The following is a 26,842-nucleotide window of genomic DNA, read 5'->3' on the forward strand; positions in this document are numbered from 1 at the left end:
TTGGACGGAATGAATTTTTTTTTAATAAAAGATTACCATGTTTATTAGTTCTTTCAACCTTTTATTTTCTCATGACATAACATAGGCAATTATAGCCGGTTGACGACAATCGCAATCGACAAACACTTCCCCATAATAGGATGAACAAAAAGGTTATCACTACACAATCTATCAGTTCTTTTCTTAAACCACCACTCGAAATTACCTCATCATCCAAAATAAACTGCATGTCATCCCCATTATACATGACTGACTGAACCCAAAGAAGCTAGTGTCTGTTTCAGTAAGCTAGCCAATTATGCCACACATACATAATCCCCTTTAACATCCTTCCTGTCCTCTCTTCATTCCACTTGCATCCTCTCCACAGAGTCTTAAAACAAAGTATGAAACAAAAACGGGCTCTCCTTAGTCAAACAGTGATCGGTTCTTTGGTGCATTTAAGCTGACATCCTCATAGAGGCCAAACCAATGAAGTGGGTCAAGATTTCGGGCACTTCTGTGTCTTTGTGAGCTGAAAGGGAATGCTGACGCCAAGTCATTTGGAGTGGGGTGATTGTGGCAGATGGGCCAATGCTCCAAACTGATTCCTCTTCTCTCTGTTCTATTTTATGAGATATGATCACCAGGGATTATGGCTTGTCACAACTTCATACATAAGTGACTGTCCTCAACCCATAGTTAAGGATCAAGGGAAAATCTCCTCTTTGGGGACAATGTGAAATCATTCTCTCTCTTGCAAAAGTTTGATCTACTCAGTGATAAAGATTTATTTATTTTTTCAACTCAGTTGTTGTGTCAGCATGCATTTTCCCAGTTAGATGCTGTGATGGTTCTGCGAGATTTGTTAAAAAAAATCCAGTTTTTATAACTCTTTTGTCAATGATCCTTTCAATACTACTAACAAGGAAATATTTTAAATAAAGTGAATCAGACCTCATTTAGAAAAGACTGGGTATATTTTAGTACACACACAATTTTTTTATAAAAAATTTTTTTATAATCAATCAGTTTTTAAAAGAAACAAATATAATTCTATGTCTTATATGTTGGCCTATATTACATAATAATATTACACTAACAAGGGGAAAAAATCACTTATTTATTTATAAAACAGGCCTACTACTATCAAACTCGTAATCTTTAACTACACAATGTCATGTGAACAACCTTTCAGAAACTACAATTATTTTACTCTCACAAGTCTTATGTGCAACAACACAAATATGCTTGACTCATAGGAGTCATTAATTCGAGAATCAGACTTTTGCTAATGATTAGCTCAAAAACCAACTCTTAAGAGTCATTCGTTCGAGAATCTCAGGATTGATTTCCCTCACAATCGTGCTTGTGGATGTTTTTGTGTTTATTAAAAAGAGTCGGTTCATTAGAGTTACTACTTACTAGAATCGCACATCACAGGTAGGGCTTTATGTTTTTGATTCACTAATCGAACTGGTTTAAAAGAGTAATTTGTTCGGAAATCAAACAACACAGGCTTCTCTCTCTTGTGTTTCCCACTGTAGATTCAGCTGTTACAACGCCATTATTGATAATACAATTTTTAAAATAAATAAATAATACAAGAAACTCTTTCAGAGTATTTTAGTTCATTGTTCCTACATGTGCGAAAATAATTAACTGACCTTGAATTTTTTTCTGACCTTTAACTGACCTCTAGTTTTTTTCAACAACATTTCTTAAAAACTCTAGCCCTATTACCTTATAGCAAAAGATATCACATGGGTTTTGGGTGTGATTTTTAATCAAAACATTAAAGTGTTCTGGCTCATGGAACTTTTTTAAAGTTAAATAACGCTTGCAGTGACTTTTCACTTTCATCCATCAAAAAACTTGAGACAATTTGTGACACCTCTTTACGCACAGAATAAGGCATCAGAGCATACTGTAGTAATTAGGGAGATTTCACGTATTTTCTGTTCAAAAAACACAAGACTTGCCTGCAGGGACTATTTTTCAAGCCAAAATTAGTCCCCAGGTACCAGTGCTGCTCCAGACAAAGCACCGCAAAATTAGATATTGAGAAGCCCATATTTCTGTTAAATGACCACTTCCCCTATTTAGCTCTTCAGACAGGAAGTAGTCACTATAAGAGAGAGAAAAAAGCTCTTCCTCAAAATGGCCTAAGTGGACAGACCCATTTGAAGACAGAGCATAGACACGTGCAAACGCACTCAGACGAACGGAAGTGACCTCTCCTGGCTCTGACACACAATATGCAGGATGTTATGGTTTACTTAACGCTTCACAGTGGTGCACAGACAAGGTGTGCACTGCCCTCCACTCATGTGCTGCCATGATTTATAGCAGAAATGATCACTTTTTCCCTTTAGGAAGTCTTTAAGAGCTTTAACGAAGGATGCAGCTTTATGGTTTGGGGGTCTCCTTTTATACCTGAGCAAAATTTATGTCTGCAAGTCCATAAATCAGGTGTACGGAAATGGAAGGGGAAGGAAATTTGTTAAGATCAAGTAGTTAAGCCTCAGATAAAAGGATTAAAGGCAAATAGTGAAACAATCAGTCATGAGCAATTCAAACATGTCAAAATATAGTATATTCTGAAAAATTAGCTCCCAAATCATCCTCGCTGCTGCAAAAATGCGGCCCTTCATGCTCATAAGTTGGCAGCAAACAGAATAAGACATGAAAGAGAGGAGGACATGGGTACATGCACCTGTTGTTTGTTTTTCTCCAGAAGGAGCAGGTTGAGAAAGTCGATTGGCTCCTTGGAGAGGCTGAGCTCATGGATAATGCATTACACTCAGATGATGCATGTCATATGGTCAAGCAATGGTAATGAGCAGAACAACACATCACCTTAACATAAGGAACAACACACGCTTAATTCCCCCCCCTCCTCTCTTCCTCTCATCCATTATCACTGAAAGACACAGATTTACCAACTGTGCCTATCATAATAAAATTGAGTATACATCATTATATATGATATTGTCATTATAGAATATTGTCACTGTATGATAATCTAATCAAATAAAAGAAGAAAAACTTTGTGTACAGCGGAGGTCCTCAAAGTTGTTCAGCAGGCAGACCACTTAAGTAAAAATTGTGAAACACATTAAAGTACACTGCCAAAAAATACTACTAATAATAATGCTGTAGAAACTTTTTTTGGTGCAGGAATTTTCAACCAGAGATTGCTCGTAAATTTGACGTTTAATTTTAAATAAATCCTTTTTATCTTCACATTAATCTTTTTTTCTGAAAAATAAAAACACATCTGATGATTCTTAAAAGCTTTCTTATCTTGTATCTAGTAGTAGAGGTGAATCAGTCAGGCCTACTAACACAGATTCCATTCAAAAACAACAATACCTGTTGCCACCTGTAGCCAGATGTCCTGCTTTCTGTACATGCCCACACCACTGTTCAGCAAAAGACCACATGGTTTTGTCCTGTTTCATTGATGTTTTTGAACTAGTGCTGCTTTGAAGAACTGCACTGTCATTTTTTTCTTATACATCTATGATGCAGACCATATTACAAACTATAATAACATGTATTTATATTTTGCGTGGCAGCTCTGAGCAGACCTCTATGCATTTTTCCAAATGTCAGTATCGCATTGTAATTATGGAAGCAAATCTTCTGGGAGAATAATTATAAACATCCCGTACACTGTTTTTTTTTTTCTTTCAGTTTTTCATTTCAGCGGCAAAAAAAAAGCTTGTAAACAAACCGCAAAGCACCACAAGAGGTCGAGCCGTTTGAGTGCATCGCCATTCACCTGTACTGCTAAGGTAAATCAAGCATGGGGCATTTCAAAGACTAATTGCCAGGTACATCTCAGCAGAAAGAAGTGTTTATGGGTAATCATCAGCAGGTGGGGTGCTTAATATGGTGGATGGGTGGCCAAAAAAAAATTATCCGTTTTACCAAGCCATGGAAAATGACCCAAATAAATGCAGCACGCTCTGAACAAAACCTGGAAACCTTACAGTTAAATTAATCCCTAGTTTTTCCCTTTGACTAGTGGACATTTTGAAGGCATCTGATACTGAACTGTCATTTTTAGCATAAACTAAATTATTTTGATGTCAGATCAATGATTGATTTTTCCAAATTTCGGTAGGACACCATTGTCCTATTACAACCACCAATTCACACTAATACATATTTAGCATATACTATGAATACAAATAAGGTGTGTATTTTGTGATGAATGCCTACACCTAGAATTTTCTCATTCATTTAAGAATGTTTAACTCCAACAACAATAATCCTATACCTTTCTAACCTTCTAACCCATCATCAAATGGGCATAAATCCCCTTTTCTGCAAACTAAATGCAGACATTGTTGCTTACAGCTGTGACCTGATGTGGCTCCACCCCTAATCAAATAGATTACCACTTGAGTCAATTTAAACAGTGCAATATTTGATCCAGAGTCAGAAAGAGACATATTAGTACTTGCATTAACGTAATCAGGCATTAACCGTTTCATGTTCAGTACAGCAAGTAAAGTATCATGTCCTTCTTCAAGACAACTTTCGTTCAGGTAGAGTGAGCATAACCCTAATTAGTAATTATTTACTTATTTTCACTCTATTATCAGCGTAATATCCTTATTACCGTCCGAACAGCCTAAGGCTTTTCCTTACGTGCTTATCGGAAGAAAGAGTCAAAGAGTATTATGATTTCAGTGAGGGAGGAATAAGGATAATCCTAATTGATTTTCATTAAGTGCGCTGCTGTAGAGCCCATGACTGGCCTACTTTCTTGATGTTCAAATTAATCCTTTATCCCCATTTTTACAGGAGAAAAAAAAATCCTAAGGACTGTCTCAGTAGCGATTTATGTATTCAGCAATTTGATTTAAAAAAAAACACAGAGGATGAACACTAATTGTCTATTGTTTTTATGATTCATGATTCATTCTCCGGATCTCTGTCATTCATTTTTGCTATTGAAATGTTCATAGCACACAGAATAATATATTGTGACATAATTTGAACAGCCTCTCTGTGATGATGATGCTCATGTAAACAGTACTACTTTAGCAGACTCTCAAATACGGTTACCACAATGTAGCCAGAAATCATTTTAAAGGGCAGAAGCATTTGATCAGCAAGCATTTCCTTTTCTTTATTCTAATGTGAACAATACAGACGTTTCTGAACATAGTCAAATAAGCAACTGAAATGAACATTTCACCAAACAGATTTCCTGACAATTTTCAATATCATGTAGATAAACAGATCCGACTGTAAAAAGGTTTTTTCCCTCTTATGTTTTAAGCAAATTTGCTCTTCAAAACATCCATTAAATTGCAACAACATGTTTATTTTCATTTTATTCAGATGCACAAGCGCATTCATGAGCTGACAATTTCATCAAGGCTAACACCATGATGCAACAACCCTTTCAATAGGTCCTCTCCCCTCAGTTTTTTGTTTTGTGGGGGGGGGGCATTTCCAGCATTCTTGGTCCTTTTTTTTCTTTACAGAGTGGGAAACATGAAAATAAGACAACAAAAATAAGCCCCCCTGACAAACTGGATGAGTTCAGTGAAGTTGCAGGAGGACTGGAGTGGAGAGGAAGCAGATAGGATTGTTTGTTAAAAAGGCTGCCTCAGTTCAGTGCACTGGTGTCTGAAGACCTCTATTCATTCTGAAGGCCAGAGGGGCCGTGGCAGTCTGGGTAGGGTCCCGCAGGCACTGAGGCACGAGGCCAGGCCTGGTCCTCTCCACACTGCCAACTCGCCTCAAACCCTGACCTAACGGCCAGACGCGACAGGAGGGAGCAGGAGAGCGAGAGCAATTTAGTCTCAGCGGCTACTCATTCATTCAAAAGCTTATCACAGGCAGGGCTCACGATTGTGTAATTATGTGTCAAGTTTAAGACCTCGGCAGAGCATTTAAGGGGGAAAAAACACAGCAGAGAAATGAATAAATACATATGGGCACTACGGAATAGGCAACCAGTTAAAACATTGGATTGTTTTTGGAGGTTGCACAAAGGAATAATTTTAAAAGTCTTCCTAAATTGTTTTGTGTGCCTTGAGAGAAACAGAAAAAGAGGAGAATTTGGTTTTTCAGAAAAAAGGATACATAATAATAAAAGTAATGTATTTTGAAAATGACATTTAAGAGTTTAGCTGCCATTTCTTAAGCTAAGTATTTATAGACCCTAGAATCTGCAATTTAAACTTTCTATTCCACTACAGATTTAATACCCATATGCAAAGTGCATGTGGGTTTCTTTGCAATCTACCAAAATGTACAAATTGCCAATTTAATAAAGATCTCTCTCTTGCTTTTGATCCTACTGTCACTTGTTTAGCTGAAGAAAAAGTTACCTTTCAACCTAGAGAGTGTTTGCATTAAGGCTTCACTCTGTCCATGGCACAAAACAGCATTGATTGTTAGTGTTTACCAGGGACAGTTTTGGTAAACAGTAGGTATAACTGAATTAAGCTGGTATCTAATAGCACATACTGGGGTTCATCAGTCCCATAAGAGTCCTGAACTTACATCGGTCACATTAGAGGCAATATCTCAGCTTCCAGCCACACTTTAAACACCTTACATGTTCTAAAGCCATTATATTCTGTTACCTCACATTGTTTTACAAGCGTTTTATATGTTTCAGTAGCGTTTTAAACAACTTACCATTAACCACAAAATTTTAATTACAAGTAAGAGTTTGCTTAATATAAACGCTCGCCAACAAAACTAACCTTTGCGTGAGTAACCATAGCAACACAATGTTCTACGTGTACATAAACAAACACAAGCCTACTGTTATCATTTATCGCGTTATTATTATTATTATTATTATTATTATTTTTTTACACAACAAATCTGTTAGTATTTTTAGAACATCGTTAAGGTAGGCTACTTGATGTTTAGCTAGCCTATTGTATATGCGCTAGGGGCGCCAAAAAAAACCATTCGGATGGATTGCACGAGATGAAATCCGTGCTCAGAACATTACTGACGGAAATTACTTTAAAAATGTCACCCTCCTGAAAGTCATTAAATAAATCGCACAGTGGATAGATGGAGCCTGTACACAGGGTGAAGTCTAACTGATAGCTGCCTAACTGTAGCTCAGTGCAGCGTTGAAGCAGGAGAATAGATGCTGCAACTCAGAAAGCAAATAAAGTTGCAATACTATCGGAATTTAGCGTATGTCCTGTTCCAAAAAAAATAAATAAATAAACTAAATTAAATGGAGCAATATATGTTGATCTCTGATGCTTTCTCGAAATATCTGTGGGCTGAGTGGGGAAAAGGGACTGTGGAAGAGCAGGTGAGCACATTGTCTTTCAAATAGACGGCGTCGAGAAACCGGTGAAATCATTCTGTTGAGATAAAGTTTCGTTTATTTTTTTTCCAGTCTCTTTTCAAATGTATTATTTTTCTATTTCTAGCTACAGTTTAATGCAACAGTAGTCCAACTTGGCAGTGGCACTGACAACTACTGAATCGTTGCGTAAAATGAAATCAATAACTTTCCTCGGACATCTTATAGGCTATTTGTTATTATATTCGATATAATATGTAAGTGCTTAGTCTTTATCCCTCACGGAATGCAAGCGAGTCTAAGACATTTAGTGGCTTATTCAATACCTGCTTAGCAAAGCTGTGCACTTTATGCTCAGTGCGAGATGAAATAGCCTAGTCTATTTAAAGTGCGTTACATTCATAACGAGCAAAGCTACATATTTGTCCTTTTAATATGCACGGAGAACACAAACTTTTTATCAACTGATTTGAGCGCCATGTATAATGTTGGCCGATCTTAAATCACTGTCCCTGTATTATCAAGAAAAGGGGTTTGCTTTTAATTCATTTGATCAACCACAAACCAATTGTTTTTGTAAACCCCAGAATTAAATTTATGTGGTGTATTATATTTGTTGTATCATGATTTGTTTTTAATTAGATTGGGGAACATATAAGCATGCTAATCTCCAAAAGATAACATTAAGGCCGCTAAGTGTCTATGCAAATATCAACTTTAGCTGTTTTACTGACAGAAAACAGGGTTCCTCTAAACTGACCAAAGTGAACAAAGCCTGCAAGTTGGCTATGTGAGCACAATACTGTCAGGACATGTCTGGCTAAACACAGCAGTGTGATTTTTAACTGGTTCTTACATGAGAATTAGTTTTGGGGGTGCAGCTTAACACAGATTTGTGTATGACTAAACTTTTTTTTTTTTAATAGATCATTAAAATAATTTTTTTAATGATGAGTTTGTAACTGATCTTAATTATATACTTTTTGCAGTTAACCTCTTTGTCAATTTTTATTTAATAAACTATAGACAGACTTAAAATATTTTTAATACATTCTGTCTCTAGAACATTAGTCTGTTTCAAATTGCATTTAGCATTGGCCACAAGAAACTTGGAGACATATAAAGAAAATTATTCATCAGTCCTTTCTTTTTGGCTAGGTTCCCAGGGTTCTCGAGCTGTGCCCAGCTGACAGGCTTTCAAAGATGGCACAATAACAGTTCCAGTGATGCCTGACCATGACAGCACATCACTCTTAAGCAGACAAACCAAGAGAAGAAGAGTTGACATAGGAGTGAAGAGGACTGTTGGGCAAGCATCTGTGGTTTTCACCCAAGGAAAAGCAACCTTTCTTAGTGCCATGAATCCACACGGTTCCGAGCAGGATATTGAGTGTTCTGTGGTGCAGCACACAGACGGCGAGAAGTCCAACGTGCTTCGCAAGCTGTTGAAGAGGGCGAACTCTTATGAAGACGCTATGATGCCCTTTCCGGGGGCAACCATCATCTCCCAGCTTCTGAAAAACAATTTGACCAAAAATGGAGGCAGTGAGACTAATTTCCAGGGAAGTGGCCTCTCGAGCACCGGTTCAGAGATCCAGCAAGAGGATGCTTGCAGCAATTCCTCACGGGGCAGCCCTCAGGAGTGCCTTTCACCATTCAACAGGCCCTCCATGACCCAATTTGATATGGAGAGGCTAACAGATGAGCATCTTAGGGCCAAAAGAGCCCGGGTGGAGAACATCATCCGTGGGATGAGCCATTCTCCCAGCGTCACGCTCCGTGCAGGTGATAATGAGCGCGAGGGGGCAGCCCAGCCCCCAAGTCCTCGTGAGAACTACCGGGAAAACAAGCGCAAACAGAAGCTGCCACAGCAGCAGCAACAGAGTTTTCAGCAACTCGTATCTGCGCGCAAAGAGCTGAAACATGAAGAACGCCGGCAACTGAAACTACAGCTGGAGGACATGCAGAAGCAGCTCCGGCAACTGCAAGAGAAGTTCTACCAGATTTACGACAGCACTGATTCTGAGAACGATGAAGATGGAAACATCTCTGAAGACAGCATGCGTTCTGACAGAATGGACAATCGTGCCCGTGACTCTGTCCCAGATCGCTCCGACAACGAGATGTCTGATGTGGATCCGGGGCACTTCTTGGATCGAGCATGCGCACTTATTCGGAAGCAGAACATGGTGAGAGAGGGGGACAAACCCAAGCGTGATGGGTCACGAGGAAAGAACCAGGGACCAACCTCCATGCATGCAGAGGGCAAACAGCTAGCAGAGACGCTAAAACAAGAGCTCAATACAGCAATGTCCCAGGTAGTGGACACTGTGGTGAAGGTCTTTGCTAAGCCTCCACGCCCAGTTCCTCAGGTTTTCCCACCCCTGCAGATGCCTCCTGATCGTTTCGCAGTCAATGGAGAAAACCCAAACTTCCATACTGCCAACCAGCGCTTGCAATGTTTCGGAGATGTCATCATTCCTAATCCCCTGGACACTTTCGCTAACATGCATGTGCCCAACTCGAATGACCAAACGGAGGCCCTACCTTTGGTAGTGAGAAAGAACTGCTCAGATCAGACTGGGTCTCTTCCCACACCTGGGGGTCACCACCATCCCTCCCTCCACCCCTCACACTTATCTTCCACAATGGGCTTTAGTCCTCCCTCTTTCCGCCATCCTTTCCCCCTTCCTCTAATGGGCTACCCTTTCCAAAGCCCCTTAGGTGCCCCAACAGGGCCTTATCCAGGAAAGGATAGGTCTTCTCCCGAGTCTCTGGATCTGTCCAGAGAGACCACCAGCCTACGGACCAAGATGTCGTCCAACCACCTCAGCCACCATCGTTCCATCTCACCAACACACCCAGGGAATGAAGGTTTGTCCTTGTCCCTCATCAAGTCAGAGTGCGGAGACCTTCAGGACATGTCTGACATCTCTCCATATTCAGGAAGTACAATATCCTTTTTTTTTTTTTTAAAGTAAAGCATATTTTGCTTATTGTATCTTTATTTGTTTAGATTAAAGAAATGAGACAGTTCTGATGAGAAGTCAGAGTGCGGAGACCTTCAGGACATGTCTGACATCTCTCCATATTCAGGAAGTACAATATCCTTTTTTTTTTTTTAAAGTAAAGCATATTTTGCTTATTGTATCTTTATTTGTTTAGATTAAAGAAATGAGACAGTTCTGATGATAGTGCAGCTTAAATACCATATGAATGACAGACATATATTGAAAGATGTAAACTTAATTTCAATGAATCTCCATTAATTGGCACATCCACAGTCATTGTTCCTCTAGTAGTCCAAAGATTAAAAAGAGCTCAGTGGATGGAGGCTTTTAAGAGTGTTGCTATATGGAGAAGTGCTGAAAGGCCCCGCCGTGGCTAAGATACCTCCCATCTTCTCTGTTCTCACACTATCACAGGGAGACTCACAATAAAACCCCCTCTTTCATCACAGCGCATACAAGACTTTGTACATAAATGCTCAAAGCAAATCAGATTTCAAAGCCAGGAAGTAAAAGGACAAGTGGGATCCTTTGCTTAGAGGCCCTAGAAAGTTGTGTTAGAAGGATGGTAAAAGATCTCTGTCAGTGGAGGAGCACTTCATTTTGGAGGATTTGTGCTCATTTGGTGTCAAGTGAAGGCAAATGGTAAAAATGTCCCTACTGTTGAGATTCACCATTTTAAAATTTAATTCTCCTTCATATTTGCTTTTATTTTGCATTATATGTGAGCTCAAGAAAACAACAAAGCCTATTTCTTAGGAACACCACCAATTTGCTTTAGGTATAGGAACACCGATAGCGGTTGCCTGGTAGTAGGTATTTTCTTTTTATCCTGTTTCTCTGGTGTGAACAGGTGTTTGCAGGTAGCTGCTTTTCTTTCATCGCTTTCCCTCTTTTTAACCTTTTGACAATGGCTATAAGATCTTTGATAAGCTTTGAATTAAGTCAAAATGAACAAAACCAAATGTTCAATATAAAAATATTTGTTTTTATTAAACAGCAACTTTTGAATCTTAAGATTAAATCTGACATTATTTAATTTATTCATTAAATGATTACATAACTTATTCAAATGAACTTGCAAAATAGTTCATTCTAACGACGCAAAGATAATTCATCAAGTAAGCACTCTTCAGCTCAGAGTCTATTAATTCTGTAAGTATACTTGCACACCTGCACAGTTGGAACCTGAACAACAACTTCTCAATATTTGCAAAATAGGGTGTTTAATCAAATATGAATTTCTATTCAAATTCTAGAAGAAACAAGCAGCCAATTATCTTCAGCCATGGGCAGCATGATCTTCCTTGTCACGTGCTCTCTTTGCATCTCAAGAAAAATAGCCTTGTTCAGTTTCCCCCATCATTTGCATATAGAGAGACCGAACAGCTCTGGCACAGGGCTGTTGTAAGAATGGGGTGGGGGTGGGCGGCAGGTGAAGCCAGTTTGCATGTCTAATATAGTAGACGAGGACAGAGGTTCATGGTTGCGCTAGCTCCATGCTCAAGTGCTGAGGCAGCTATTGCACCTAGATTCAGGTTTCATCAATTAAAGCGAAGCAAAGAAAATATGCGCTATGATGACATCACTCAGATCACTTTTCAAACTCGGTTGCCAAAGTGGTGTTATAAAAGACCTTCTCGATTTCAAAATCACTCTGCCAGTGAAATGACACAATTCGAGTCAGTTCTAAATTATAAATTTTTACGTCAAAAGATTGTCAAGTGATTCATCAAATTATTTTTTTTTCCAGCCGACAGTCTGAAAACGCTTCCTATTCTATTTTTCTAAGCAAGAGCTAAAGTCTCTGCTGTAGTACATTTGTTGCTCTAATCTTTCATATTGCTGAACAGATGTCTAGCATTAATTTATGGATTTAGCATCCCTATGTCCTTTTTCCCTCCTTTCTCTCCTTACACCTGGCTGTTGGATCATATTTCACTAGTTATTGTCTCCCTTACATGCAACATGCTTAATACAAAACCAGACCTAAAAAAGCCTGATGATGCAGTGCATCTATGGTGGCGTTGTTTATGTAGTATCTCATTTGGCTATAAACCACAGCTGCCCCATTTTTCTCCTCCCCTGAAATACTTCATATTCATGTTTGCATTATGTCCTTCATTCATGTTGACTATGGACTGGCTTGTCTTACACTGAGTGGGCCAGTGTTTACTCGATCTATTTTGTCATTTCACATATTTATGTATCCTAGAAACAGCTGTATTTTTCTTGGAAGCCAGGTGTACTTGTAGGAAATGTGCATTAGTTGAGTCAAGCCTCATCGAGTCATCCTCAACACATTGTTCCCAAGATCTGCGACTGTTTGTTTTATTTAAAAGTAGATGTCTTGAATGTTAATGACACAGAGTAATGAGATACCTGGGATTTATGAATGTTGTTAACACAGCAGAGGAAGGGCAGAATGAACTGATATAATCGTTGCTCTGTAAATACTGCTTAGAGATTGAACAGTGGCAATTGCAAATGCTTCCTCACTGCTTTCAGTGTGCGACGCCCATTAGATTAAGAGCATCTCAATGCGATTAATCTACTGAAAAAAAAAACTATGAAGGTGTTTATCAGCCCTCTCGTTCCAGACTCCAACACGGCCTATTATTCGCTCCATTTCATGAAGAAGCACTTTTGAGAAGCAGCCCCGCTGCTTGGGCTTTTCCCTTCTCTTGGTTTTTAAATGAGCCTTTAGGTCCTTGAAAAATCTGACTTGTTGTGAAAAAGACAGCTTAACTCTCTCTCTCCCTCCCTCACTGTCATTCACTGCTGTTATTTGCTGTATGCATTATGACAGATGGTAGGAAAGAGAGTAATGCTCTTTTGGTCTTCCCTATCAGCCTAATGGAGGTCACATAGGGTTCTCCTCCTCTCCTCCTCTCTTGGCAGAATGAACACGTCAATCTACATACACACCATTATTAAAGAGGCTCACTGTTGGAAATTGCACAGACAGTCCATTTTTTTTCGTTCCTTACATGTAGATGCATTTATTGTTGTTCTTGTAACTTGCAAACTATAGCGACTGTTCCAGCCCTTAGTGTTTTACATAACAGACACAGTGAGGTACCGTACTTGGTGTGAGCTGCCATGATGGTGCCATGCTTTATAGTGAAGGGGGGTAAGCGAACACTGGGTGAGCCTCTTAATTGACCTTGTGGGGGCCCATTGATTTAGCCCCACATGCATCTTCATTTTTGATAAATTATAAAGCCGTTAATTTGCAGAGGAAATGGCTGGGCCAGTCTGGAGCGCAGATGTGGCTAAAGCCGGCCTAACTGGCAGAGCGGGGGCCGTGCCAGGAGGCTCAGGGTGGAGGGTTGGGGGTTGGGGCTAATTGTAATGGGTAGATGGCTCTGGTTAGCCACGGTCTCTCCTGGGACCCCCCTCAGCTGCCCTCTGTTTACCAATCTAGAGGGCAGTGCCACCTCCAGATAAATAGCATTTTATTGGGATAAGCAGACGTTTATTGACTTGCAATGCTACATTGACTGGGACTGTGTAGGTGTTAATATGAAGTCGTCAGAAAACGGAAATAATTAGTGATGGTTAGATTTACTCTATTTGCAGTGGTGTAATTATTAGCTTTGTGATAAATATATAAAATATGTAAGGTTGGCTGATTTTGTTGGGTATGTTTTTTATATTTATCTACTGTTTTATATATTTTATTTAACATTGGGCCATCATAAAGAAGTACAAATGGGGTTTACTACCTGTGAATGTCTAAAATAATTATATTTTTAAAAAATTTCCTTGACCTTCAAATTTCAAATCCAAGAGGGGCTTTCTCCGAACCATCTGAAGAAGGCCAAGCTGATGTTCTTCTACGCACGCTACCCCAGCTCCAACATGCTGAAGATGTTCTTCTCAGACGTGAAGGTGAGTTTGCCGTTGACCGTTAACTATGTCGTGTGAAGTAGCGCTGTCCCACTAGTCCAGATGGGTCCCAAACAGACGGCCAGCTCCCCCACCCCTCCACCCCCCAATTAAAATAACTGGCCTTAATCTCCGAGAGGAGAACAACACGGCATAGCATAAGTCCCACTTTCCCTTTTACTCACTTACACTTTCATTTTAAACACTGATTGTGAGATTAAGTTTTTTACCTTTTTTTTGGTCGCGCCACTGCTGGTTAGCAAACTAGTCTGTTTCTGTTAACTTGTTGGGATGATAATTTCCGAGAGTTCCCATCCCCAACTGATCTGTGAAAGTGGGAGTTAGAGGGTGATAAGAGCTGAGAAAATTCGAGGTTCTGCAGAAACGAACAAACGAAAGCAGGAGGGGACGGGGGGGCGGAGGGAAACAACAAACAAAATGGAGCACAACAACACAAACAAAACAATGGCAGCGATTGTCTTTTATTTACAACTTAATTTGTTGTTGATGCATCATACAGGGAGCATACGGAGGAGAAATAATGTGACAGATTCAGGCCACATTATTTAAATGAGAGAGCAGGGTCCTCTCACTCCCAGCTGCCCCTGTCCCGGGTCCAGGGTGACCACCTCATCCTCACACACATGCTTCTGTTGCATCCATCTAAATCTGCCAGCAGCTTAATACTCATGAGAACGTACTGCCATTCATCGCTCGCTGTTAGCACTTATGGTTATAGGAAATTATATAATTTAATACCTAGAAAATAGTGAATTTAATTTTTAGAAGCCAATATATTTAGAGTCCTTTAGTTAAACCTTTTTAAAAGTTTTTTTTTTGTAAACTCTGATTTCAATAAAACCTAAAAACTAATTCATAATTCAACTAATTCATTTTATTTTGTACCTTCAGCCACAAAATAGAAAGTTAATCAAAGCCTTAAATTAAAGACGGCCCAATTTTAATTCCCCTTTAGACAAGGCTGTGAAATTCTGTACACATTAAATTAACATTTTCCAAAACAAGGTCAGTGTCCTGGGAGAGATGGTTTTTCAGGGCTGCTTAAGCAGAAGAGAACAATGGGTGGCATGTGTTTGTTGGATCAACTATTATGTATGTAAGGGAATTAAGAATAAATTACTGACTAATTACGGCTGTATAAGCCCACGAAAGTTACAGGAATTAGTGATTAAAGACGTTTAGGCACCATAATGATGGGATCTAAATAGGAAATAATGACTGTGGGAAATAGGTTGACTTGACAACTGTTTTACCTAAATTGTCTGTAATCGGATGATAAATAAAATAATAAAAATAAAAACTAGAGCGACTATTTAATGGCCTAATTAAACAAAAATTTAGAATTAACTCTCTCTCTTTGAAAAGTAAATGTTCAATAAAATAATATAAAAAAAAAAAAATAAACTGTAAAATTAAATAATAATAATAATAATTTTTACTTTTAATTTTTACATGGTATATATATATATATATATAAATATATATATATATATAGAGAGAGAGAGAGAGAGAGAGAGAGAGTCAAGGCTGTACAGTTCAATTGTAAATGAACTAAGGCTAAAAGTGTGAGTCAAAGAGAATTTGACTTTAACCATGTTGGTGATGATAGATTAGAGGTTAGTCAGGAAGAGGAAGCTGCTTCTTACAGGTAGTGCAGCACTAAGCGAGAACATTTCCCACTTATGACTTCACATAGTGAGCCAGTGGTCATAAAGAGATTAAGACAGCCTCCCTTCACAGGAAAGCAACAGGAAACTGAAAATCCACTGATTTTAGTCCTTATGTAATGGATAATACATTTGTCTCTCCTCAACTCATCTTTTTCATAGTTGTTCCTTGACCTGTTATCCATTATCATATTTGTCACACAGAGTATTATAAAACACACTCACTATGGTTGTGATGGGTCATTATCCTAATGTGATTTACTGCCAAACTACCATATTCATCCTTTACACCTAACTCGCCCCCTGTATTTCTTCCCAATTTAATCACCATAAATCTCATTTGGCATATTCACATTACTTTGCACACTGAGAGGTGGTCCACTGGCCTTTTTACAGTAGCCTTTGAGGGCTAAATAAGAGAGGGTCAAAGGTTAAGAGGAGTATTAGCAGGAAGATGGTGTGACACTGATTATGAGCAGTCAAAGCAAGTATGAGCAGAGGTTATGTCACCCCGAAAGGGTCAAGGCATATACGTTTCAGTAGGGCAGCTCCAGTAAGGTCAACCGTAGGTCAGGGAAATTATTTTAGCCGCTCAGGCTTTGTCACCGGGCTGCCTGACTGCCTTTAAACGTACAGCACACCATGTACCATTAACAGCCGAATATCAAGTAACCTACTGGGGCACTTAGCTTACTTCCCCCTATAGAGCTCAACTTTTCCCAGATTCACAATCTAAGTGCATGCTGTGTGTGAGGTGGGGGGGGGAGCTTAAAATGCACAGACCCCCATATAAGTAGCGTCCCCACCAGGCATGTGTGAAAGCCTGTATTGTCCATGGCTAACAGAGGAAACGTGCGGAGTGACAGGTCAAGTCTTCCCCCGGTGTCTTGGAAAGAGCGGATCTCTGTCACCAGAGGAATAATCTTTCACAGGCCTGTGAGCAAGAGTGTGTGAAACACTCTCACTCCTGCACGATGTTCTCTGAGTCAACTGCTGCCCAGACACATCACAGACGTCAGACTGAGTTGTTTTATTAATCTTTTGAGCATGCTCATTGGATATATAAGGTTTTTTGTGGGGGTAGAGAATAAAATGATGAGGTGTCCCATGTGTTCTTAGAACAGCACTGGAAATTATGTCCAGAATAATAGATTTTTTAATTAAACTAGTGTGTTTGTGCGGGTGTAGATTTTTACACATACATACAGAAGTATCTTGATGATTGAAATTAAAAAGGCATGTGCAAGTGGATTGTGATTGCAATAAAAAAAACACTTAAAATTCTAAAAAATCCTAAATAAAATCCTAATAAAGTTGCACAGTTATTGTAGTTGAAAACTTTTCATACACTTTTCTACACACTCAAGTCAAAATTTCTTCTAGACACTTTCAGTATCAAACCAATGTATTTGTTTATTATAATAATAGTAATAATAATAATTAAATTGAATAATTAATAATAATTGAATTAAATAATTCAAGTTTTATTTGTATGGCACTTTTCATAATACATATTGTTTCAAAGCAGCTTCACAAAAATGCATGTTGCAATGTTACAGTCAGGAATAATAATAATAATAATAATAATAATAATAATAATAATAATAATACTAGTAGTAGTAGTAGTAGTAATTTTGTTTAGAGCACTGAGTGAGGACTTTCATTGGTGCTCCTGAAAAAAAATATATAGGTGCATGTATTACAATGTCAACGCTTTAAAAACTTTTTAAAAAGTTCCTTGTAAAGAGCTCGACTCAGAATGCAAAAAAACGTATTGTTCAAAACTAACCCATCTCACTTTCTCTCCCACAATCCCACCAAGACAAATGTGTGTTCGCAAGTGTTTTTTTGTGCTACGACATATCATTTAGTGTTTTGTTCCATGGGGTGGCTAAGAACTGAGAGAGCTAGACTGGTTATTTTTGTTTGACAAGCAGATGACATGATCCTTAATTGCTGAGTTGTCACGTTCCAGCAACGCAGCTTCATTGTCCCCCGAATCTCTGGTATTTCTATTCGGCAACAATGCTTTTTAAATCTCCCTTTATACAGCGCTGCCAAACGATGTCATGCGGACTTACTTTTCTGTGCTCTCCATTATGTCATCCACTAGCCATTCTAGAAAAAAAATTCCCCCCTCTCTCGCCTTTTATCCGTCTCTTCTGCAAGCCCCACTCATATGAGACAATGTCTTATGACAATAGAAGAGCCTAATCTCCATGTCAAAGCAATGTTCATTCCGCAGTGAGCAGTCTGCTATCATTTTGTAATGTTTTGTTTCTTATTCTAAAAGAATTAAGGGGGTGGTGGGGGGCTGGAGTAAGTCGTCACGGGGGCCGGGGGTCCTTAACTCAGTGTCTTGAAATTTGGACAGTGCATTTCGCTCTGCAGATAAAGTGGAAAAAATAATCCCCTCAAGTTCAGTAGATCCTAATAGGTTTAACGTCTATTGAAATGAGGGTAAGTGAGAGATCAGATAGCCTTGCTTCTTTGGTTGTTCTTTTTTTTTCTCGCCTGTTTCTTTCTTTCTTTTCAACCCCTGTTCTTGCTCACTGTTAGGCTGAAAGAAGGCAGAGGTGACACACAGGCCAAATGTATAATTCCTGGATAGGTTAAGTACATGTTTGAACTTCTGCAGACTGATGCCTCGGGATGACGACTTAATCATTTTCTGCTGAATTATGGGAGAAGAACTCTCACGGTGGCGCGGTAATTATGCTCTCGGCTGGCCTTTTGGGGAAACCTATCAGCCCGCCTTGGCTTCTGACTCTTTCTCCGACTCGGATTCCCCGCTATGATTTCTCATTCACGTCATTATCTTAAATTTGCAAGCATGGAGACAAGTTTCTGCACGGTAATTACATCTACCCTCAGCCTATCCCTCTTTGTTCCTTGCCCTTCCTCTTTTTTTTCTCCTTCTGCTCGATCTCTCTCTCTCCTCAGCTGTCATCCAAACAGAGGCCTGCATGTTCTCATGGCCACAGATAGATAAGTGCTCGCTGTTGATTTTTGATTAATGCTCTTTGAGGATATGGAAGGGGAGGCAAAGGCAATGAAGGCTTGATGAACACCCGTAATGACAAAAGGCAGGAGGCTGCATGTCAGAGCAGCCAACAGAAAGCCCGCTGGATTTATAGCTTTTAACTTGGCTACATTCAACTCAGCTGTCCTGTACATTCACAGTCTTAGCACCCGTAGCTTTCGCACACACACACGAACATACACACGTAGCTGCACACACACAGAAAGGACCAAAGGCTTTCACACAGGTCATTTGCTGAGGTCATGGGGCAAGTACACAGGACAAACAGAGTACTGTGTATTTACTGGTCTAGGATCAGGCACTCCAAATATAGCTCCCACAACAGTGTACGAAGGCCAGCTTTGAGCTGCCGAGCTGAACTATTCAACTAGAGCCGTACTTATTACAAGGTTTTTTTTGTCATTTAGATTTCTTCACTCAAGTTCACCCTTTACTTGATCACTTACTTCACTCGATTATTAATGTGGGAAAAAAACCTGAGGCATGTCAGAATTAACTCAGCTACTTGATATGTAAATTTGCCGTTACTGCATTACGGGCTATTGACACAGTTATAATTTCATCTACTCAACCCTGAACTGTTTGCATTTGCGCACAACAGCAAATATCCGCACCAACCGTGTAAGCCTTGTTGGAGGGGAAAAAAACACCCCCCTGACCAATCTGTCTTAGTTACGGGTTTGTTTGCTTACCCATCATCCTCAAGGACAATGTGAAGTAAACACGTTTGTAGAAACAAATGTCTTATCTGTTGTCCTGACATTTAAGTGTCTCACTGGCTTACCAGATTAGAGGTTAGTCACACCTGATTTTATTAGTTTTCAGTAAAAACAGACTAAAGATTGAAATAGTGGGAACCTTCTGGTGTAAATATATTTTTTCAGAAAAGCTTTTCTAGTATGTTTTTGGGACACCATAAATGTCATATATATTACCTAAAGAATATTGTTGCTATTTTTTTTTCTTGTGACAACTTTCATATACATAGCTTGTGTCAGGGAAAAAAACATAATATCAACAATTACAAAAATCCTTTCAAATAAATAAATGTATGTACTGATGAGCACAAAGGCACTATAATAAACATAAAATGTGTTTCTCTGTGCTGAACTTACAGCAACAAAAATTACAAGTGTTTCTCTTTTTTCCCTTTCTCTCTCAAAGTTCAACCGCTGCATCACATCTCAGCTGATCAAGTGGTTCAGTAACTTCCGTGAGTTCTACTACATCCAGATGGAGAAATTCGCTCGGCAGTCCATCAACGATGGCGTAACAGGGGCAGATGAGCTGAACGTGAGCCGGGACTGTGAACTTTTCCGTGCTCTTAACATGCACTACAACAAGGCCAACGATTTTGAGGTGAGCCCTCGTCCGTTACCTGTGTTTCACGCTACTAAGTGACTGCATTCACCTTAACAGGCCACACTGTATTGCGAGATGAGAATTACGCAGTGATGCATAAGGTATTACTTTGAATCCTTTCCATTAATGTTAGCACAGTTCAAAGCTTTAAAATTAATACAGCTAAATGATCTCTTTATATGATAAGACAATGAATGGCAAGCTGTTCATCCCAAAAGCCCCACCCCCACGCTCCCCCTGCTCACCGTACTCGCCGTACTCCTGGGGTAAAGTGAACAAGATTTTTTTCTCTTTTTTTTTTTTTTGGCCGAAACACAGTCATGCATCTGTCTGTTTGATGAGGCAAACGGGGAGTGATGCTTCAGGCCCAAGTGTCCTTGTCAAATACAATTTGCAGAGCTCACATTTACCGCTCGGCTCACTATCAATATCTGCCCACTGGGACTCTGGTCATTCAAACACTATCCTTACAACATCATCATCATTTAGCTGACTATTAGCAAAAATCTGCCCCCTTCCCCCTCCCCTCCCTTTCATTTAGATCAGGTCAAAGCCAAGGTTTATTGTGATTGCAGGTACAGAGAACACGGCGCGTCACACCTTTCGCGACCAGGAAGATATTTAGGGACATGATCCCTATTTTCATATATAAATGCAAGATTTGCATGGCTGTGGAAGAAAGTGCAGGGCACCATGAATAAGACTGTTGTTGGTAGAGAAGTCGAACCGAGGGAGAGATTGTTTTGCATATCAAGAGCCACAAAGGCTGCACAGGTGTACAAACAGGACCGCCTGAAAGACTTTCCCAAATGCTCATTTTCCATGCAAGGAAAACTCGATCTTTAATGCAAATTTCAGTGCCCTGGTCTGTTCCTTTTTTCCTACCGGGCCAACTCACCTCGCGTCGTGTCTCGTCTAGCATGCAACGACATCCCACAGCAAGTCCGTGCTGCAGAGAGAGGTCACACAACCTTTAGCGGTGCAAAGGGACACTTCATGCTGAGGCTTTTTTGTACTAAATTTTCTCTTCTCCACCTGTCAGACTGCGAGGCATGAAACTGGAACCCTCGCCGATTCAGCAAGTCGCTCTTTCTGCCAAATTTAGCATCATCAAAGTTCCACCTTGCTAGCTCCTCCTGAATGAATATACCCTCTGTTGTGCTGATCGTTTGATGTTAATCTAGTCTGTCAATGTGCACCAGTAATGTGCTTCCTCCTCCTTTGAGACTTTCTTTTTTGTAGTTGGGCCCTGTCATTTCTCTCTCCTTCTCTTTCATTGCACTTCCTTTCGCTGCCTTGTGTCTTTCATCCTCTTCGAATGTGCTCACCCCTCACTTTCCCATTACAAACTTTTTAATGACATAATTGTCACATTCCTCATGGTGGAATGAGCAAAGGCCGTAATTAAAGGAGCTTCATTAATTGCCTTCAATGCACTTGTGTTGTGCTCACCAAGCTTGCTGTTTTCTTTCAAGTTGTTTATCCTTCATTCGGCTCCTCCTCCATCGTGCTGTCTCAATACGCCATCATTTCTCTCCTAATTACTGCTCTGTTTGTCTTAGCTGGACAACGGCACAAATGAACACAATCAAGGACATTTGCATAGACACAGCTAATGATGTCCAGACCCTGAAAGGCTCCCAAAAAACTAACAAAAAAAAACAAGTTAAACCTCCTTTCTCGTCTTTTCTCCTAAACAGAGCAGCAATGTGGCAAATGTTATCTCTTAGCTGAAGGGGTTTCTCTATGTACAAAGCAGATATGATCAAGCCAAACAGGCCTGCTTAGCTGTTGTCTGGGAACATCATTTGTTTATCCTGAGAAGCTAAATTAACACATTAGAATGATATTTTATTAAAGGGGTAGTTCACTTAAACCGATCAGTCACTATTTGCACTCCGCATGTCCTTCTAAACCTGTATACTGTTATTTTTTTATTCCATGAATCCCAAAAGGAGCATTTTTGAAGGGTCTTCATGCAGCTCTTTTGAAAAAACTAGTATTCATTGACAGGATACAAAAAAAGGAACCATAAAAGTCATCCATGATCCATAAGTTTGAAGTCTCGCTTTGTGTGAGGAACAGACTGAATTTACATTGTTATTCACTGACAATCTTAACATTTGCAGCTATTAAACCATATTCTACACGAACTGTTGAACTGTGAGTGAAATTCAAAATGTTGATATGATATTTCTGAAAAAAACAGTTGTCAGTGCATAATGATTAATATTTATTGTCAGTGCATAATTTCTCATATAAGGCTAGTGTATGGCTCCTGAAGACTTGGACTATAGACCAAAAGTCATATGGACCACTTTTATGGTGTTTTTTCCTCTATTTTTGAGCATGAATGAACTTATATGGAAAAGAGCTGCATAAACATTATTCAAAATGTCTTTTTTGTGGTTCACTGAAAACAGTGTTTTTTTTTTTTTTTTCAAGGAGTGTGAAAAATAGATGGCGATCAAATCCTTGAAAATGTCAAAAAAAAAAAGGTTGCAAAACATTTAATCGTATAAAGAATCGTATAAAGAAAGTGAACACCTGCACAGTTACGCATTGTTAGCCAAAATGGCGTTTCCTGGCCCTGTAATTGTGGCATCTGGTTCTCAGGAGCCATCTTCACACTTACTGTATCACATCACAGGCACCATTGAAGAGTTCTAAGAGGGGTGGGGTCCACGGGCTCCACTGGGATAAGAAGACATTTTTATGACAGCTCTGGGAAGGTCTCATCTTTCGGCCACAAAATAGTTCAAGGCTCTTCTGTCAAAACCCCCTGAGTAACCCCCCACCCCCCAAACAGTCCTTGTACCCTCCTCCAGCTGAGGAGAGCATAGAGGAGGCTTAGTCTCTCGCTCTCTTTCTTTGGTCCCTGTGATCTCTGAGCCTTTTTGAAAAAGTGTTGGTGGCCATATACCCACAGCACACTCACACAGACCTCCTTTGACTTAGAGTTCTCGAATTGTTATCTTCAGGCTATCAGGTGTCCGTGGCTATTATCACACTGAGTGAATGAAACTTTAAAACTTTGTTTGTTTCCCACTCATAGTTTTGTTTGTGTGGTGAAATTTCAAGGTTAAAAAGATACTGTTATAGTTAAGGGAATACTTAAAGGTGAAGTGTGTAATTTCTGCGCCGCTAGCATCAACAAATGGAACTGCCAAATTAATGACTTTAATTAAAAAACTCTCCCCTCGTCTGCCATTGGTCAGTCAAACAGAAAGCCCCACCCACAATACATGCTATTGGTTGATTCAATGTTGCTGTTGTCGGGTTGTGCAAACAAACAGCCACAGTGTTTATACTTTCAGAGAAAATCTGAAATTAAAAGTTAGCAAAAGGCTAAAAAGGTGGAATATTATATTAAAAAAATTAATATTAACATTTAAATGTCTACAAAAAAAGTACATAAGGTAAATGATGCAATATAAGATGCTCTGAAGAGCAACACTCCCCCCCTCAAAAAAGATCAATTATCCAACATCCAACATGTCCCCCCTCTTCTCCAGGTTTCGCTTCCCTTTTGTTTCTTCTCTCGTCTCCTCTTGTCCATGCCTGGTGTGACCTACCCCAAAGGCCTTCATTATTAATTGTCCTTTGGAGACAGGGAAAATTTCAAAGACTGTGCGGATGGTCCCTTTACTGCGACCGTCTATTGTCTAACATTCATCTCCCTTTACCCTTGTTCCAGGAGTGTATTATCTCTCCTGCCTCATGAGAAAAGAAGGTTATCAATAAGAGCGTAGAGAGCTGCCATCGTGACTGCCAGGAGGTCCTGGCCTCCCAAGTCCACACACAGCTCCCCCACAGAGGGCTAGTTTACTGTTGTTTATCTTTGAGCTGCTAGCTTTTGCCACGCTACACTAGCACATCTTAGGATCGGGCTCTGGTTTCACTTCTTCCTCTCTGACCTCACACTGACCTGCAGTGTGGTCTGCCAGCTTACCTCATGCTCCCATTATAACGCCACTCAAAGCTACAGACAGTGCTATAAGATAGCGGTGGATGTTTAAAGGATACATTAGGGATGGTTCAACTTAATCTTACAGTTGTAACCCCTTAACATCTAATTTTCTTGCTGGGGAAAAACAAAAAATTGTTTAGCTTTACATGTTTTGCTTTTTTTTTCTCTATAGGCCACACGCACCAATGAACTGAACTGCAAAAATAATGACTGTCCTCACCAACTGACGCCATTGGTTGAGCCAATGTTGCTGTCGTCGGGCAGGTCGGGACGCTCAAACAAACAAAGTAATGTTTTGAAAGCATCACAGAGCTGCTGTGTTTACGCTTTTAGAGGAAATCAACCTACAAATGGCTTGGTTACAGTTGTCCCTGCAACTTTAAAAAAACTATTTACCTCACACATGCACATATAATGCCATTTAATGTTCAAATTTAATGTAATTAAATTAGTAATACTTCAGTTTAGCATTTATGCCTTAATTTAAAAGCATGAAAAATGTGCAACAAAAAATCTAAATTCAAAACCGAAATTCTTGTTGTGACTTTTAACCTGCATCCAGTATGCAGCAAAATTATATAAAATATCCGCTCAATTGAAACTGAAGACAAAGTCGGTCTTGGTGCCCCATTGTGTGGCAAGCACACATGCAGCTGGGATGGCACCCCTCACAATAAGTGTTCTGTGGTAAACCCTTAGCCATCATGTGATATCAAGAGTCACTGTGGTCAGATGATGCAGACTATTGTCTTCAAGGGCTCTTGGCTCACAATCATCTTCCTCTCTCTAATTAGATCATACTGTCTGATTGACTGACAATTACAGGATGAAAACTACTCTTTTTTAACAAATAAAAGAGAAATTTAAAACAATTACAAAAACATACTAATAATACAAATCGGATATAAAAATACTTCTATGCTTTAATATCAAGTACAATTGGTTTAGCGGTATTCCGCTAGCAGCCTCTTATGCTCAGTGTTGAATCAATTCATCACTGGAGAGCTGATGGATAGGAGACTATAATGCATTTCATCTTTTTTTTCCCACTACTGCTTTACTTTAAATGTCATGCTTCGCAGCTCCCCGTCACACTGTATGTCCCCAGCCGAACGTAATAAAGCTCTATGAAAACAAACTCCCATCATATTAGCTTAGTTATTACCATGCTTCACGTCAGAGGAGCTCCAGTAATCTAGTTATAGGACGACACTTGGGTTCTGTTCCCATTGTGGCCACTGATAGAATAAGCCTCACACTCTTTGTCTTTATTGAATGCACTTTAGGCAATATTTTAAAATTGGACTGGCAGATAGTGAGTTTAACAATATTCAGGTTTGACAAAAACAGTTTTGTTTTTTTTTCTTGTACCTGCCATGTAAGGGAATATCCGTTCCCATATCTCTGTTGATGAGATCACTCGCAGGGGCTGTGTGATTTCTTCTCATGTGGGAACTGAACTTCCTCAGCGTGTTGGTTAATCATTAGTGGAGGTGACCTGGAGAACGCTACAGTACAGCACATTACATCCAATGGCCTTGACTGTACTTACCAAGGGACAGCGTAATCGCTGCCATCAAATCTGCATTAAAGACTTATCTTTTGTTTGTTACTAGCACAAATAGCAACATCAAGAAGGAGATGTAATTTAATAATTCATAATGGAAGGTGCAACGAAAGCACACCTACTTTAAACTGCTTCACTTACCAAACACAAAGAGTATTTTCAGCCTAACTGTCTGGTGATGGCAGTTTAGAGGGACTTAAAAGCCAAACTGCTGTAGGCACTCTATATTGTATATTACTCAGAGAAACAGAGACAGAAATTAGATAAGAGTGCGTGATGCTTTCAGGCAATGTTTTCTTTTTTCCCAGACAAAATGACTTATTAATGGTCACTAAGTTGCACAGAGGGACCAAGCCCTGCAGTCTTTAACACCAGCCAAAGAAAACGACTACACACACACACTGGCACATACAGAATAAATCATAGATGTAGTACATACTGTTCAATTTTAATTCTTCCCCTAATGCTGTAAATCTAATATGAGTGTTTTATTTAACTACTTAAGAATTTATTGACTGTATATCAAACCTGCTCAAGAACATCTTGTACACAACGCAAATCATTTTATTATCTTTATCTTGTTTTCCAGTAAAAATATTAAAATAGCTGTAAAGCAAATTTAATTAATTTAACATTTACTTTTTGTCTTGTTTTATGCATAAGCCTCAAAACATTTTGTTGGATTTATGCTTAAACATAGTGATACACAATGTATTGGTATTGATTATTGGCTCAAGTTAGAGTTTTTATTGATATCGAATATTTAATTGGATGTTCATTTCCAGTATTTTTACATTTATATTTTACTTTTGCCACAATCTAACACTCACTTAAAGTTAATATTTAAAAAAAACAATAATTTAATAAAACTGTTAAATGTTATCTTTAGCAATTTTCACAGATGAACAGATTTCACAATGAATATCTTTTTTTCAAACTGTGCATTATAATATTGATGTATTTACTGTAAAATGACTGATTTGAGTTTTTATGGTTTTATTTTGAATTTATTTAGACAAAACAAT

At 39.2% G+C, this 26,842-nt stretch overlaps 1 protein-coding gene across 1 annotated transcript in view; it reads left to right on the forward strand.

Moving 5' to 3' along the window:
- The first annotated feature begins 8,398 nt into the window (after positions 1–8,398).
- The window catches only part of LOC107594785 (prospero homeobox protein 1-like), a 32,475-nt gene continuing 14,031 nt past the window's right edge, over positions 8,399–26,842 (forward strand). Inside the window, exons 1-4 of the mRNA XM_016284963.1 lie at positions 8,399–10,206; positions 10,357–10,394; positions 14,085–14,190; positions 20,083–20,277. Coding sequence (XP_016140449.1) covers positions 8,515–10,206; positions 10,357–10,394; positions 14,085–14,190; positions 20,083–20,277 — 2,031 coding nt within the window. The 5' untranslated portion in view covers positions 8,399–8,514. The remainder of the gene's footprint in view (positions 10,207–10,356; positions 10,395–14,084; positions 14,191–20,082; positions 20,278–26,842) is intronic.

This window comes from Sinocyclocheilus grahami, unplaced genomic scaffold, assembly GCF_001515645.1.
Source record: "Sinocyclocheilus grahami isolate Dianchi unplaced genomic scaffold, SAMN03320097.WGS_v1.1 scaffold191.1, whole genome shotgun sequence".
Lineage (NCBI taxonomy): Eukaryota > Metazoa > Chordata > Actinopteri > Cypriniformes > Cyprinidae > Sinocyclocheilus > Sinocyclocheilus grahami.